The 17,342-nt window shown below is 36.1% G+C and overlaps 2 protein-coding genes and 1 non-coding gene across 3 annotated transcripts in view; 2 read left to right on the top strand and 1 right to left on the bottom strand.

Moving 5' to 3' along the window:
- LOC109040605 (uncharacterized) overlaps positions 1–10,125 on the top strand; it is a 29,663-nt gene extending 19,538 nt beyond the window's left edge. The window contains exons 7-9 of the mRNA XM_019056588.2: positions 3,878–4,021; positions 5,066–5,190; positions 6,062–10,125. Of these exons, the coding sequence (XP_018912133.1) occupies positions 3,878–4,021; positions 5,066–5,190; positions 6,062–6,153 (361 nt within the window). The 3' untranslated portion in view covers positions 6,154–10,125. The remainder of the gene's footprint in view (positions 1–3,877; positions 4,022–5,065; positions 5,191–6,061) is intronic.
- On the top strand, positions 1,260–1,331 carry TRNAC-GCA (transfer RNA cysteine (anticodon GCA)). The gene has a single exon. It is a non-coding gene; the product is annotated as a tRNA-Cys (tRNA).
- A 285-nt stretch (positions 10,126–10,410) lies between the features above and the next one.
- Positions 10,411–16,052, bottom strand: Blos4 (biogenesis of lysosome-related organelles complex 1 subunit 4). The gene is made up of 4 exons (XM_019056589.2): positions 15,723–16,052; positions 14,649–14,720; positions 13,236–13,457; positions 10,411–12,455 (listed from the first exon to the last, which is right to left on the bottom strand). Exons 1-4 carry the CDS (start codon positions 15,804–15,806, stop codon positions 12,321–12,323), a joined length of 513 nt encoding a protein of 170 aa, XP_018912134.2. The 5' UTR covers positions 15,807–16,052; the 3' UTR covers positions 10,411–12,320.
- Positions 16,053–17,342: the final 1,290 nt, after the last annotated feature.

Here is a 17,342-nt window from a genome sequence, read left to right as displayed (position 1 = left end):
AAAAGCTTCTTATTTGCGTCCAAGCAGTTTAAAACAATCCAAGAATCGAGTACAGCATTGAACATACTCCCACCCTCACGTGTGAACAAAAGTGACTAAATCTGGCTGAATATTTTTTTCTCTCTCTGTTCCGTTTTTTATCGCGCCAAGTCAATGTTTGATGCGCCGTTTTATCTACATTCATCTCCGCAGTTGTCGCTTCGAGCACTTATTACAAAAAATAAACGGTGTAACTCTAATCAGTTCCCATCTTCCAAATGTGAACGGATTGTGAGATGTCGCGTCGTTGCTTCCTCGCCGTCTTTTTTTCTACGCACAGTAGTCAAGAATCAAAACTCTAAAAAAAAAAAATGTCGATGGTTGAAGTGCAAAACCACGTACCCCTCTCCAATGCGGTGTTTCTAAATTTCCGCTCTCATTTTATTTGTTCGGAGGGCAGTAGGTAAGCCAACTTGATGAAATATTTACCAAATATTCTGCTAACCGAAAAGAAAAATCAAGGAAGTTTTCAAGAAATTACGTTTCGTTGCTCTCTGAAGGAAAAATTAATTATGACAGGGAGTCTGCAACGTCGCAAATGGAGATAAGTGGTTTTGCACTTTGGCCGTCCATGTGTACATCTATGTTTGATGAAACCAAGGGGGAAGAAACCATGGCACTCATTATCACTACAGATGACGTAGGTAATACATGAGGGGCTCGGAGGACAAGGCGTATAAATGCAGTCTTTGCTACGCGAGAAATACGTATTGGAAGTTTCAAAATCACATGGATCCCTCCCAATGATGGAGAGTGTTCAAAGTGGCGTAAAAATTGGAATTCGGGAACGAATTTTTCCCAAAATATGCACCAAGGCTAGTTTTACTTGAAGTCATTAATATTTCAATTTTTCAAAACCTGCACTTATGCGCCTTATTCTTCGAGCCCCTCACGTCATGTTTTTCGGTGATATCCCTGTTGCCATTACGGACGTAGGTAGAGGCCTTACCATTTTTCTCTGATAGCCTATAAGCGTAAACCATCCAAACACAATTCTGTGCTACGCGACTGGTCCTTCTCAGCATCAGAATCGAACTGCTCTTCTGTCACTATCAGGACAATTGTGCGGCGTGGCGTACTGTTTACGCCGCTCATTAACACCCACTCACTCACAGCAACTACCACTGCCGTTTATTCATACTCCAGCACACACACAAACTTACTCCAGATTCATTGACCCGGTTGGTCTTTAACCCGTCAATTCGACGCCTCATTTTCGTGGGGGTATAGCTCAGTGGTAGAGCATTCGACTGCAGATCGAGAGGTCCTCGGTTCAAACCCGAGTGCCCCCTCAAAATTTTGATCTCGTCAGGATTTAGAGAGCCATCGATGACCGATCGCATGTAGAAACTCGTTGCTGCTTCGCAACTCGCCCAGACCGATTTTATTGCGATTTTTTCAGATTTTCTTTAAAGAAAAGAAATAAAAAATAGCTGCAGGAAAAGGCGGTCTGCAGGAAATCGGGAAAGTTGTAAAATTTTCTACGACTGGGAATTGATAGGGAATTTCACGAGGAGCGCACGGCAATTGGACTGCATTTTGCAATTTGGAACTATAAATTCTAACTATTATGGAAAAACACTTATGTGCATAGGGAAACTAATGGCACATACGTTGTTTTTAAACCGGGCGAGAATTTATAGTTCCAAATTGCAAAATGTAGTCCGATTTCAACTGCTGCCGTTCGAGTGAGCGCGAATAACTTGTGTGCAATTTTTTTCTCTTTTTTTCTCATAAATGGGCCTGTTGCATGCAAGAGATACAGCCGCGCGAATAGACTTTTCAGAGGTTAAATGACACGAAAATTACGATGGTCACATTAAAAAAGTCTGAAATACACTCCTTACTGCGCAATTTGCGTTGTTAGGAACGCGCTTTTTCAAATTTCCCGCGTCTGGGGGCAGTTTTCTAATCACCGGAAACGAGCAAACGGCGGGCTCGGTGATTTCCGGAAGATGCCGAGTCGTTGTTGTTGTTATTTTTTCCTTCAGTTTGTTTACAAACCCAACGTGATCTCCTACAGTGGTCCATATACGCTTTATGCGGTAACCAAATCGATCAACTTTTAAATATCCAACGCAATCCTTCTACATTTCATTTCACGATGTCACGAGCTCCGATTTTTAGGTTATGTTGTCAGTTTTAGTTGACCGGAAATAGCCGCGAGTTGCCGTTAATTGTTTCCGTTAGAAAACTGCCCCCAGACGCGGGAAATTTGAAAAAGCGCGTTCCTAACAACACAAATTGCGCAGTAAGGAGTGTATTTCAGACTTTTTTAATGTGACCATCGTAATTTTCGTGTCATTTAACCTCTAAAAAGTCTATTCGCACGGCTGTATCTCTTGCATGCAACAGGCCCATTGGACTTATTTACGCCGAAAGGAACGATGTGCAAATCGACGGTGAAAACCCCAAACCACGCATTGCGTTCTCGGTGTTTAAAAATCTCCACACCTGTTTTTTTTTTTTTTTCAAATCAAGAACAAATCAACATCATTTCTTGAAAAATTATCAGAATTTGCTCCGCACGGAGAAGAAAATAAATTACGAAAATTTTGAGAATGGGCCTGTTGCATGCAAGAGATACAGCCATGCGAATAGACTTTTAGTGGTTAAATGACACGAAAATTACGATGCTCACATTAAAAAAGTCTGAAATACACTCCTTACTGCGCAATTTGCGTTGTCAGGAACGCGCTTTTTCAAATTTCCCGCGTCTGGGGGCAGTTTTCTAACGGAAACAATTAACGGCAACTCGCGGCTATTTCCGGTCAACTAAAACTGACAACATAACCTAAAAATCGGAGCTCGTGATATCGTGAAATGAAATGTAGAAGGATTGCGTTGGATATTTAAAAGTTGATCGATTTGGTTACTGCATAAAGCGTATATGGACCACTATAAGAGATCACGTTGGGTTTGTAAACAAACTGAAGGAAAAAATAACAACAACAACAACGACTCGACATCTTCCGGAAATCACCGAGCCCGCCGTTTGCTCGTTTCCGGTGATTAGAAAACTGCCCCCAGACGCGGGAAATTTGAAAAAGCGCGTTCCTAACAACGCAAATTGCGCAGTAAGGAGTGTATTTCAGACTTTTTTAATGTGACCATCGTAATTTTCGTGTCATTTAACCTCTAAAAAGTCTATTCGCGCGGCTGTATCTCTTGCATGCAACAGGCCCATTGACGTTGAGTTGTTCTTCATTTAAAAATGAAGAATGACAGGAAGTCTGCAACGTCGCAAATCGAGATAAGTACGTGGTTCGGAAGTTTCACTGCCAAAAAGAATAAAATTACAAAGAACGTGCAGCACGTAAACCCAATGCACGTGTGTATTTTGCTTTGATTCATCTTCATGTATTTTTCGTGATTCTTAATTTTAATATTTCGTCCGAAGTTTAGCAAAAGTCCTGGTTTCTTCTTTTAAAATTTTTTTTTGTGAAAAAATCAGATCTATTGAGTTAGGAATTTTGAAAACGGATTACCTCTAGAAACCCTAAAAAAGAGTCAGAGAGAGATAAATCTCTTCATTTTTCAATGTTTTGAATCAATTTTCTCGTCCTCAGGTATGCTCAATACGCGCATTATGCACGTGTGTATTTTGCTCTTGATTCATCTTCATGTATTGTTTCGTAATTCTTAATTTTAATATTTCGTCCGAAGTTTAGCAAAAGTCCTGGTTTCTTCTTTTAAAATTTGTTTTTGGACAAACATTAGATCTGATTGAGTTACGAATTTTGCAAACGAATTACCTCTAGAAACCCTAAAAAAGAGTCTGCAGAGAGAGATAAATCTCTTCATTTTTCAATGTTTTAATCAATTTTCTCGTCCTCAGGTATGCTCAATACTCGCATTTCAAGATCTACTCAGAAAACGATTACTACAAACTTGAAATCGACGGCTACGAAGGTAACGCTGGCGACTCTCTGAATGATCCTTGGTACGGCAGCAATAACAGCCCCTTCTCCACGTATAACAGGTACATTTTCGTTTAATATGGTCACTCGCCCTTAATCGGTTTTTTTGGCTCGGATTTTCATTTAAGTGATCTGTATCCAATTTTAAGATCATAGATTTTTTTTTTTTTTTTTTTTTTTTTTTTTTTTTTTTTTAATTTGACGTAATACAATGGGTGAATTTTTTTAAGTTTTTTTTTTCTGATGCTCTCCCTTCCCGTTTTTCGTCTAATTTTCTGTTGAGCGTGGCCAAGTCTCTCAATTGGTTTTGCTGCATGGTTTTCATCATTTATCTATTTAAAAAAAAAAAGAATTCGAAAAAAATGTTCTTTTTATGTATAGGCATTATACTACCTGAGAAGGGAGGGGGGATTTCACGTTCAGTTTTAAGTTTCGATTCTGAGCCTGAAGTAATTTTCCTTAGTATAGTAAGAATTGGCTGAAGTGGCTCTGAATGGTAGCAAATGTTTTTTCTCTCTCAGGATTTCCCCTTCTCTTTGTTCAGTATTTTCTTCTTTTCCTTGCAACCAGGAATCTTGTTTGGGGTTTTATCTTTTGGGGGTTTGGGTTCATCCTTGAAACATTTAATCATTTATGTATTAATCTGAGAACAATATTTATGGATGTAGCCCCAGCAGCAAAGCTTGCAACAAATTGCAATTGCAGGGTCAAACAATTTGTGATATTCTATTGGAGGGTTATGTATGTTGCCTATCTACTAATTGAAGGGGCTCCTCTTATTGAACTCCATCGCATTAAAATTAAAACAGGTCGCTATTTCTTGCACTTCAAATTGCCTACATTTCTCACTAATTGTATTGATTATCTAAAGTAGGCAATTTTTGACAATCAATATAAAAGCACCTAGTGCAATTTTATGGTGAAAAAAATTGCAATTCAATTGAAAAGTTATTTCAATATTATCATCGCCCTGATGCTACTTAAGAGGGAATGGAAGGGCTTTTACAAGACAGTCATAATCTAGATTCACAATTGATATTGCTAGTACAGCACTTGTGTTGGCTATTGTATGAACTTTTTGTGACTGAAGGTTTTTAACTTTACAGAGACAATGACCGGTCTAGTTTGAACTGCGCCTCAATGCTGAAAGGAGGATGGTGGTGGAAGTCGTGTGGACGAGGGCTAAATGGACTCTATCTGAATGACCCTCAAGATTTGACTGCTAGGCAAGGTGAGTGCTGACATGAAGTCACCAATTACTTATAGGACAAAGGTTTTTTACTCAGAAATCTTGGATTATTTGGAATACCTACATTCTGCAATAAGGAACCACTGTTCCTGGCTCCTCATTTTTGAAAGTTCATATATGCCATTAGTTTCCGCATGCAGATAGGAGCTTTCCTGATGCTGCAATCACTTGCTGAATGTGGCTTGAATGTGGAAGTCATTGGCCCGATGCTTGAATTTTGGGTGTGATGCGCAAAATTCAGCAAAGATTCTCAGCAACCATCGGATATTGTAGGATTTGTCTGAACTATTCGAATAGATTTGAAAACACATCTGTTTAAATAAAGATTAAACAATTTTTAACTTTAACAGAGAAAACTCTCAAAAAACCGTAATAATATCTGACCTGGGAGACCCTTTTTGCTCTTTTTAATGTAAAACTGCCTCCTTACTAGTTTATAAGTGTCGTGATCACTTTGGTTTGATGATGTTAACACATATTGTGTGTTTGTAATGTTTGGTTCAATGTTGTTTTAATGTTACAGAGATGTTTTGATTATTACCTATATTGAATTTTTTTTTAAATTGGTGTTAATCATCAATATGAGTGGTCTTAAATCAACAAAATTTGGAGGCCAATTTTTTTTTCAGAACTTTTTATTCAACCTAAAGTCGATGTAGATTTTACTTAAAATAGGAGAAAAAGAGTTCCCTAACTTCTTCATTTAAGCAATTTGCACATTCCTCTTGAGTCCAAATCTATCAGTCAAAGCTACAAAGGATTCTCTTTTCTACTGATACGATTATCCTCATCTCCTTCCCTTCTTCTTCAATTGATTTTTACTCTTAACATTTTGTACTTGTACTTTTTCCAGGTATTGTTTGGTTCAGATGGAGAGGATGGGACTACACGCTTAAGAAGTCAACGATGATGATCAAACCAAAGGTGGCCGGAAACTCACCATGATTTGCAAAAGCGATGCACTATCTGTGCCATCAAGAATCAATACCAAAAATGTTAAGATAAACAAACTATCGAAAGAAAAACTGGTGCATAAATGATCAGAGCATCCAAGCTGAATGAACATTCAGTGACAGTTGAAACCTTGAAGTTGTTTTTAGTTTTATTATTTACCAAGGTTATCCTCCGCAGCAAAAGAATATGTAATATTCCTGAAACTTTTCCTTTAAGTGCAATAAATTATCTAGGTTAGAAAAAAGAAGGGAAAAGATTAGGGAAAATTGTAGGTACATATTACGTTTAGAAGCAGGAGACAAGTTAATAATAGCTCTTCCAACCTGTTTTTGGTGCCCGTCCAAGAATTCATTGCGGTGAATTTATTTAGTTTTTGCTGTACTTCCTATGATTAATTTAAGTGCCTTCACATAATGAAGCAGAAATCTACTTCCCTCTTATGAATACTAAATTTAAAATGGCAATAATCTTAGGATTACTCCCATGGTGCTTTCCTGTACCCCCAATCAAGAAATTAAAAATTTAAAATGCTCTAAAACTTAATTTCGTTCAACTCAAAAAAGAGCTAACAAAAGCTTAGTTCAGTTCCTCTAACCATCACTTTACTTTCATCTCCGATTGTTAGAAAATCTGTACCTGTTTATCATAGATCCCGTCAGTAATGCCTCACAGATTAGAATCCTAATCAAATCTGCTGCAATTTTACTGTATTTTCTCTAAAAATATTTTAAAGTTTTTGAATGAAGTCTCCCTCAGGATTTTATTCCTGGTGTCTTCCATTTTTCATTATTGTTTAATTTTAAGTTCTTTTTGAATCAAGCTTTTGTAATGATTTTTGTGGATGCAAATAAGGAGAGGGATGAAATTTTTCTATCTTTATTATTTTATTTTTTTTTTTTTTTTTTTTTTAATTTTTTGTCAACTCCACTGATGATGAATACCTGTTAAGGTAAATTTTCTTGTTTGCATCTTTAAAAGAGAAGACAATTGATAAAGAAGAGAAATTGAGGGCTCGATGTGTTTTTGAGTTTCCTAAAAACAAAATTTTGTATTTTCTAAAAGTTATACCGAAAAACATGGAACTGTGTCTCTCCAGTGGGAGACTTACATAATGTGTCTTCTCTTTTTTTTTCATAGATATAGTAACTACATCTAATAATTCATTTTATTCCATCATTCATTTTCAATTCATTAGATCTTTATGACTGCTCAAAAATCATCAATATCATATCATTTTAGGCCATTCTATTTTCGGAAGCTGAAAGGTTGCCACTCAGTGCCATTTTGTTGTTTTTTTTCAAAATTCCACGATTATTCAAAAAAATTAGCTGTTAGACCTTGCACCAAAATCGCCAGAAAGTGTGCACACTCTGACAATTATTTTCTCAGTACCTTAATCAGGTGTTTGTATCTTGAAGTAAGACTTGGTCTCTTTAAATTCCTGAACGCTGCAAATTCCTTTTGATATGACCACTGCCATATTGTAGGATTAGAAATTTACTCAAAATGTTAGTTATTGTTGGCCATTATTTGATAATTATTTATATTTAAAACAAAATCTGCAAATAGTAGTGAAATAATTAGATTAAATCATGCAAATGGAAACAAACTTCTTTGGCTCATTCCTATAATTACTTATCTGCACAGGGAAATCACTGGTAGATAAGCCTTTTCTAAGATGAGTCAAAAAAGTTTGTTCTTTTTGGCGTGAAGCTGTCTGAGTTTGCTGCAGTCATTCATCATATTTAAGACTTTAATCTATCCTGAGAATTCTCTGGACAACATGATCAAGTATACATACTTAAATTCCGTAAGTCAAAGTAAGAGCCCATCAACAATTTGTTTTGTACTTTATTAAGGAACTTATTCCTTCCTGTTTTTTTTTTCTTTTGTTTTTTTTTTTTTTAAAATTTAGATATAAAAGAAAATCATGTACAAGTGACTTGTCACAGTCATGGATAGGATTCTAACTAATAGAAATAAGTCACATCATTATTAGGGATGGCAATTTTCGAGAACGGATCGATTTTAGAAATTTGATTAGATTTGTTCCGGAAGAATTGAGAAGGATAAATCGATCATAGAAACAATTTTTCATTTGATCAATTTCCTTAAATATCAAAATTAAAATGAAGACGAATGACGATCAATGTTATCTCCTTCCATGTCAGGACATTAATTTGAAGAAGAAAAATGTTTATCAATCTCCAAATATTAGTCCGATATATCTGATTTTTTTTGTGCGCAAAAATTTATGTATTTAAAGATATTGACGAAAAACACCATCTCTAATCATGATTCCTACAGTGGCGTCCGAAATCTTCTCCTCTACAAATTAAAGTGTAGACTAATAATGATGAACATTGTTTGAAAAACCTGATTAAGGACAAAAAGGCGGCCGTATCTACTGCAGCCTATAATATTGTGCACGCCGCTCTGTTCAGAATTGTTGAAACAGCTATCTGGAAGATAACCAAGTCAAAATTTTGTAAGGCAAACTTTCCACGAGATAAGATCCCCTTGTCAAAGTTTCAACATTCCATTTCTCATTGCAGTTTATTAATTTTTTACTCAATGTGCTTTAGATGGTAGAAGATTCATTTAATGGACTGTTTTAAAATCGGAGGGAATTATCTCAATTATGCCATGGACTTTGTCATGCATGGATTCTCATGAATCTCAATCCATGAGCTCAATCCATGATGTAGATACATAGTTCTTTTTATTTAAATACATCCTGTATTTAGTTACAATGATCCATGCGCTTGAAATACTGAACAAGTATACTGATACAGGTTTGAGAGAAATTAAATTATTCCGGGAAATCTTGCGTGTTATTAAATCACAGTTAACATTTCTTTGGTTCTATGAAAAGTTTGTCTTACAAAATGTGCCACAGTAAGTTTCTCTTGCTGAGCCACTCCTTATTTTTAAAAAAAAATGGGGGAAATATCACTCTCGGCCGTCTTGAGAATTCCGAAGTGAGTTCTGTATTATATAAGTAGGAAATTGTAAAATATTGTACGTATATTATTTTAGAACATAGTCTCCTTGAAAAATTGTCCAAAGTTTGAATTTTTATAACAAAGATCTAAATGGGAAAAGTACCTATCATACTGAAATGCGTAGTTCCACTTTCTATTCTGAGCAAAAATTAACAAATGATACATTTTTTTGACAGTCTCCCGTGCACTGTAATCACAATAAGTTGCGATTTGATTAAAGAATGTAAAGTGATTTTATCGACGTCAATTTATTGCAACATTGCTGGATAAAAAATTGTGATGAATTGCAATTTCATCGCCTAAATTTGAAATTAAATTGCAATTTTATCAACAGTGATTTATCGCAATAGTATTGAACGAAAAATTGTGATAATTTGAGGTAAAATTTTGATTTTTTCAAACGCGATTTCATAGAGATAAAATTACGATAAAATCAAGAATGACCGCTTCGATGTTGATGATCCTAGCAATATTATCACCAAAAAGTCGTAAAAAAATCGCAACCTAATCTCACAATTGCAATTTTTTCATTGAAAAGTGCCTTTAGGGATTGTGTAGTATGTAATAGAATGATAAAATTAAACGTCACCCGTGTTGGACGTCTCTCTTTTTCTGTATTTCATGAGTGTCCAAATGTGTCACAAACTGTCCGCATGTAAGAAGAGAGTTTTTGTATCCTACAGCCCAACAATAATGTCTCTAGTAATTCCCTACAATTTTTAAGGTACATACTTATTATTCCAGCACTTTGAAAATCCGTCATCTGTCTTTCAAATGTTTCAGCCTCTGTATCTATATCAAAACAACAATTTTTATTTCAAATTCTGCCATTTTCCATTTGGAACTAAGCATTTCAGCACGCATTTAAATCAGCGTTTGTATATAAGATAACCAGCATGTAAATAAGATATAATGAAAAAATATATTTTGATTGAAAATAAAGTTCTTTCCCCCACAACTTAGTTTAGTTCATTCATTTGACTGCTTATCAAGTAAATTTTTTCTCTGTTGGAAAACATTTCAAGAAACGATTCTGAAGTTTTTTCCTTGGAATTCAAAGATTCGTATCATGTAATTTGATTTGACATTTCAATTGCCAAAGGCGAAACTTTGGATCTCCATTGCAATATGTGACATAACCTTTAAAAAAAAAAAAACCTTTTTATTTGTTGAAAGAGAGAGGCATTTTTATTTAAAATTTTGAGTCTCTCAGCGACAGAAAATTGGAAAAAATAATGCACCGTTGGTAAAAATATATGAAATGTTTTTAATCAAATGCATCCCCTTTAACACGAATTCACAATATAACTATTCACTATTTTTCAGCTAAACCGCTGAAAATTCTTAGATAACTGCTTCTAAGAAAGATTTGTTAAAGACAAGCTTATGTATTTCTACAAAGTAGTAAAGTCGAAAAGTCATGCAAATACATTTATACAGGCACATGAAATATATATTAACAGATTTTAACGATCATATAATTAGAGAATTGGCAACAGTTCCTACATTTAAATGATTTTCTCAAGAATTCTGAGGATCGAAGAGTAAAAATCAGGGTGTATAGCAACCTGGAAAATTAGAATCTATCAAAGAATTTTTTGGGCATCAGAAAGAACCTGGGAAAACATCAGGTAATCTGTAAACAAATAGTTGGCCGAAGAATTTTTTTAAATCACTTTCGCAGTCAGAATTTTTCATGTTTTGATTCCAAAACTGATAGAAGAATGACAGAATTTGCTCCTTGCAAATCGTCCATGATCAGGGACTTTAATTATAATTGAACGTACTGGACACCATGAAAATAAAATGTGTGTAGATGAGTCATGAAGGAGGGATCCGGATGAAGATTCCGAAACGGGTCAGTTGCACTGGTCAAAGCTTCCAGAACAATCCTCGAACTTTCCATTCGTTAGGACTTCAAACAAAAGTTTCCAGTTTCTGTCTTTGGTTTTAATTGCACCTAGTTTATTTTCTCCCATAACTAATGCTTCCAGCAAGTAAAATTTCTAATGAACTGTCCTTCATTCTTGCTACTCACTCAAATTACAAAAATGTCTCATTAAACTGACCGACGGATCTAGGAAAGTCATTGAATATGCGGGCTGATTGTTCAAATTTATGGACATAACTACAGACAAAGATTACGAAAGGGATATAGCAGGGTCCTATTAGTGGAGGCGGGTAGTTACAATAGACAAAGAAGATGGATGATAGAGTAACTAAATGCAATTATGCAACTAAATGTCCATCATTTTTTCCCTTAGTTTCAGGTAGCCATCCATTTCAACCGATAGGATTGCTCCATTCTCCCTATGTCTTCTTTGTCTATCGCTTTGTCCATCAATTTCAACAATCAGCCTGCTGCCACTATAATTGTAATTTTTCTTAACATATACAATTTTTCCTAGAGATCATAAGATGATTAAGTAAAAAGACTTACAATTAATCATCAACTACTTGATGGTAGGTTATAAAGTAAGAGCCATCAAACGCTTCATCACAACAGATATTTGTTCCTAATTCAGTTTAGTCAAAAAGCCATTCAAGGAAAACAAAAATCGTGGTGCAGAGCACAATCACTGACATATTCTTCAAGAACAAAACAGAAATCTGGAAGGCAAAACTTACACAAGGACAACAATTTTAGGCTCTCACTAAACTTAAAAATACTGTCTTTCGTTCCTAACTTACTGAAATTATCTTCCAGTTGTTACTTAATAAATTCGTTTGTTGTGCTTCATTGAAACTCCATTTTGACTAGAACTGAAGCAGTAGAAAATTTTCACCTGATACTATCTTTCACCATGATACTGCTACAAACATACAAAATTATCGCTCAAGAGCAAATAACAATCATTATGAAAAACGTTAAAAAACACCATAATAACCTGGAAATAGTTAGGCCATAAAGGCTGTCTGCGGGCACATTTTGGATACAGTCCTTTGAATTCTGAAAATTAAAAAAGTAAAGCTCCTATTGGAAGATAGTCTTTACTTACCACTATTTAAGAAAATATTATCTTCTTGATTGAAACACATCAAACATGCTGAGGCAAGTAAGTTCAAAGGTATTGAGCAAGCTTACAATTACAAAATGATGACACATTTCTTTGATTGAGGTTCCCAAATGAATTAGCTTCAAAATCTTGATCTCTACGATTTTGGCTGCTCTTCTTGAGGGGGAAAAAAGTCAGAAGTTTTGAATATGGCAGGAGGTATGTATACTATCTGTGACTTTTTTGTTGTTGAACTGGTTGGCTCATTTCTACTCCGATCCGTGGATTTACTCTGAAAAAAAAAATTAACGACTTGATAAAATATGCATTTGTAAAATGTTCAATCTGAAATGACTGACGGTAAGTGTTGAGGATTAAAAATCTAACACATCATACAAAGTGGCAATCCTCGCAAGTTAGCGATAGGGTTTTTTGCCATATAAACCCATCCTAAATATCAATTGTTGGGCATATTTTTGAATGGAGCCCGAACAGCGATGCCGATTTGCAAGTGTTTCTATAACTATACGCACATGAATGCAAGATTATAGATGGACAACAACAAGACAGAAAGAATAGGGAATCCATCAAACAGAATAAAAGAGAGGCACAAAAAAATAGCAAATGGATGGAGGTCAACAGCAACGCACCGCATTTGAACTGAAAAATGGAGGTTTGAAATTTACTTCCTCCCTAGGAATCGATGTTGAGGACAAAGTTTAACAACTGTTTTCATGTTCAGAATGTTTTTTCTCAACTTAACATTTTATTAAGAGAAAATTTCCGACCAATTAAATTCGAAACTACTCCTATCTTTTCTTCCTCCAGACTTAAAAAAGGGATTACTTAGCTGCGTGTCTATGAAATTTGGTCCAAATATCCTAGTTTCCAACGTAATGAAGCAATAAATCAATTCCTTGTTCTCCTTAAAAGACTTTACTAAGAACTAATAATGGGGATTTTATTAAGCCGTCTATCTAATTCTTCCCTTACATTCCCATACAACTGTTCAGAAATATGAATTGAAATGAAAACACTGATGATTTTTCTACTTTTAGAACAGAAGACTTACCGAGAAGAATGGTTTCAAAATATTTTTGAAAAGACCATCCGATACTCCAATATCTAATTCTGCTTCCATAACTTGAGATTCGACAACATTCAAATCCTGATGGACACGGCCGACCAGAGCCTCCAACATATGAATTTGACGAAAAAATTCCATGAGTTGAATTCTAATCCGGTGCAAGTCTGGTATGCATGTATCAGCACATTTCTGAACTTCGACAGACATCTGAAAAAAAGTAACATTGGTGTAAGTTCAGAAAGTTCAATGTGTATTACTTTCAAAGGATAAGATATAAATTATAGAATAACTTGTTGTCGTGCTAAGGAAGAACCCCATGTGCGCCTTGAGACGTTGCAAAATTTCCTTGGATAGAATATGAATCTTCAGGAAAATCTGCGATTATTTTTCTTCAAATTTTCAGAGAATTTTATTCGCAATCAGATTTACACAATCTGAAAATTAACAACCCTCCTCCAAAATAAAAATTTCATCAGAGGAAATTTGGTAACTCTCGAATGTTCATATGGCGATTTTCCTTAGCATGGCAGCTCAGCTCTTCAGCAGGCTGATTACTGAAATTATAGGGTAATCACAAACTCGGCAGAGAAAATTTCCTGACTTTTCCAGGTTTTCCCTGACTATTCACAGTTACAATTTGCGTTTGTATAACTGAAAATGAAAAATTTTTGGCATTAATTTCACTCCAAATAGGTGAAGCGCTTGCATCTATTTCTTCATGCAGGTGAAACTGTTAATTATGTAATTACTTAAAATTTCAATTACTCATCAAAAGTTATTCCTTTATTAACTATTTAGGGGGTAACTCAGAGTTAGAGCATTGAAACCTGATCCAAACTGATTGTGAGACTCACAATCAGTTTGATTAAATGGACGGCACTTACATTAATTCCGACTTCAAGTTCCAAATTGCCGGTCTTTTTCTTAAATACTCCTTACCTTTCCATGAATTCTCTGACCTGGTGTAATACTATGACAATCCCTAGTTTCCCAGACTTGTAGAGATCCTGATTTACCTATGTATTTGTCTGCTAGCCAAGATTAGACTTTGATGGAATAGAAGATGGCCACAAAAGATTGTCTGACTTCACTTTTACATGAAAAGTAAATGGAAGAATCAAGATAGTAGATCTTCTGTCGCAGTCTGAAATTGCGTTAACTTATATGGCAAGGCTCTAGGACTAATTGGATCTATTACAGAGCCCTACATTATGCTGAATCATCGGCTAATGATATGTAGCTCCTTGGCGGCCCTTCATCATTTGACCCTTCTTCACTGGGTAAGACATTTCAGATCTTCGAAAGCCAAAGGGCTCTCTGAAGGATTGAAAGCTTCGTGTCCATCCTTACCAAATAAAACCAGTGATAATTGTCAGAAATATAAATATTTATATTTACCATATTCATTATTCCACTGAATTCTTCCAATCGAGTTAGCATGTCATCTATGTTTTCTTCAATGGATTTGACCTGAAAAATAGAGAAAATTGTTAATGTAGGTAGGCAGGACTCTTGGCAGCCGACTATTTCATTTCTTGTCTCTCCACCAGAGAGTCATTCAACACCTGGACACAGTTTCATGAAGAACCACTGAATCTGGAAAATATTACAGAACCAGGCAAAATGCGTTTTAAGGTGAGGAAGGGGATGAGATTACTATTCCACACCCTAACAGGGTTCATTTTGCATAATTTTCATGCAGCACTATTTTATTAAGGTTCTTTGTTCTCTCATGGTACTTCATTTGATTTATTGAACTACCTAACTATGGTTTTGTTTGTGCACCATTTAGTAAAAGGATCTTAAAAAGAGCAGCTACTTGTCTCAAGCATATGATGGTTAAGGTGATTCTTCAAACTTAAGTGGTGATGTTGAACTGGCTTGCGATATATAGCATCAATGAGATTGAAAATCTGGGTAAAATTTGAATTTGTAGCCAAAAAGAGGACTCCTGCGTATGAGCCTGAAGGGTCATTCTAAACCACAAAATTGGCAAAATGTAGGGGAATGAAAGCCGAATCCTGTCTGGAAAATGCCTTGCGTTCAAAACGGATGTAGATTTTTATATTGAATGGGAGGTTTCTTCCAAATACGATTCTGCTTTCATTTCCCCACATTATGCCAATTTTTTGGTATAGGATGATTCTTTAGGCTCATGCGCAGGGGCATTCATCCTATTTCCGGCTAAAAGTTAAAAATCTGCCAAGATTTTTAACCTAATTGATGCGATGTATCGCACGCCAGTACGACCACATCGGAGAGCTTGAAGAATCAGTTTAAGAATATATATTATTGGTTCAAGTTATGAGTCTACTAACTTTAGGAACTCAAAACTGCCCATATTCTACACATACATCTTTTAACACTCGAAGGAGTGCTTTCGGATTCTTTAGCGATACGCCCGAGTGACATGGTAACTTTTGTTAACTGACAAGTTAGAGAAAAAAAATCCCTGATAGAGGCGCTACTTACATCTTTGCTGGTTTCGATTTTTAGATATTTTGAATAGTCTAATGCAAGTTGTTCCAAATTGAATTCACTTTTGTCGGAGGCCATGGCAGCAGAAGTAGTTGAGTGTAATGCCAAGTCGGATCACGCTGAAATAAATAACTAAGGACGTCTTCGAGCTAGGCAAACTAGCACCGCAAGCTGAAGGATATTAGAGCACTAATAAAAGTAACACCGAAAAAGAAACTAACACTCGAAAATCAGAAAAAAAGACATGACATGCTAGGCCAACGAAACACAATAACACAATCGAACACACACAACAAAATAAATCAAAACAATGATCAGCTGTTCGCACTTCGCTGATAAGAAAAATATGATTGCCAACTTCTCGGCTCTAAACTAGTAGGGCAGTGAGGCATCTGTATTAAGCGCGGGAATTTTAAATTCTCGGACAGTAGACTGCAGTAGTAGTTTATTTCCGTAGGCATTTTCAAATCGAACCTGCTACACAGAACTTTTGCTACCTCGCCTCGTAACATTGTTGACCAGGCTGTTGATACCTAAAACAATTCATTCTTATGCTAATCAGTTAACTTCCAAAGAATAGGTACGTTTTTAAAAAGTCTGCATTCCTCATATTAATTAAATTGTGTAACGCTCTGTTCAACACCCACCCTCCCCTCCCACAAACTTTCGTTCTTCGATGATTTTGGGAAGAATCTTCAGTTTTCGAAAAATTGAAGCAATACCGATATCGGCGTTATACGTTTTGCAACCTTGAACCCCTTGAAACCCTCCTTTCCCTCCAAAGCGTTATGTTTTTCATGATCTACCCCATAGCAGGCCCGCCACATCCCATCTCGGGCCCTGGTACCAGTTTTAAGGTCCAAGCCCCAAGCACGGAGGGGGGGGGGGGGTCCGAGGGGCATCCCCCTAGAAATTTTAAAATTTATACGACTAATCGGACGCATTTTGAAGCTTCCATAGAGAATTTTTCCATCAATTTTTGCGGAATAATTATGTTTTTTTTTCCTACTTTCAACACAAAATACTTGCAAATTGTTGCACTTAAAACATCTGGAAAATTTTTATTAATTTTTTTTTTTTGGGGGGGGGGGAGGCATATGATACTATTTTCAGTTCTAAGAGAGCCAGGCCCCCCTGGACTACCCCTTCGTTTGTCTATGGCAAGGGAGTTGAGCCATGAACCATTGAAGTCGAGGATACCCAGACTGGAGACTCTTAGCATCTGACGACGGAAGAAAATGAAGCGCAGTTACTAAGAATATCCCTCTGTACTGAAAATCTTGAAAATAGATAGAAATTTTCCAAGAAGTATACTTCTTGGAAAATTTAAGAGGAATTCTACAGTGCCCCAGCGTGTTTCTGAAAATCTATTCACCTTTTGCGAAATTTTTAGGGTAAACTTTTCACTTTTTTTTACGAAACAAGGGTTGCATGTGAATTCGTAGTGGTTTTTCACGGGTAACGCGGGCCCCTCCGGGCCCGGGCCCGGTACCAGGGACCCAGTATCCCCCCCTTGTGACGGGCCTGCCTTTGTGCACTCTGGGCGTGTCGATTTCCTTTGACATTTTTGCAGTGGTGAATGCATAGCTGAAGTGCGCTCCAGCTAGAATTGTA

The sequence above is a fragment of the Bemisia tabaci genome, chromosome 10 (assembly GCF_918797505.1).
Source record: "Bemisia tabaci chromosome 10, PGI_BMITA_v3".
NCBI lineage: Eukaryota > Metazoa > Arthropoda > Insecta > Hemiptera > Aleyrodidae > Bemisia > Bemisia tabaci.
The sequence above is the reverse complement of the archived record's forward strand: the minus strand, read 5'-3'. Positions and strand labels throughout refer to the sequence as shown.

Bases quoted from the DNA above. Each gene is read 5' to 3' on its own strand.
- Blos4 (XM_019056589.2), bottom strand. From the start codon at position 15,806: ATGGCCTCCGACAAAAGTGAATTCAATTTGGAACAACTTGCATTAGAC. The intron at 13,458-14,648 runs GTAAATATAAAT...ACTTTTTTTCAG, and splicing joins TCAGTGGAATAATGAATATG to ATGTCTGTCGAAGTTCAGAA. The intron at 12,456-13,235 runs GTAAGTCTTCTG...TTTTTTTTTCAG, and splicing joins TTTTGAAACCATTCTTCTCG to AGTAAATCCACGGATCGGAG.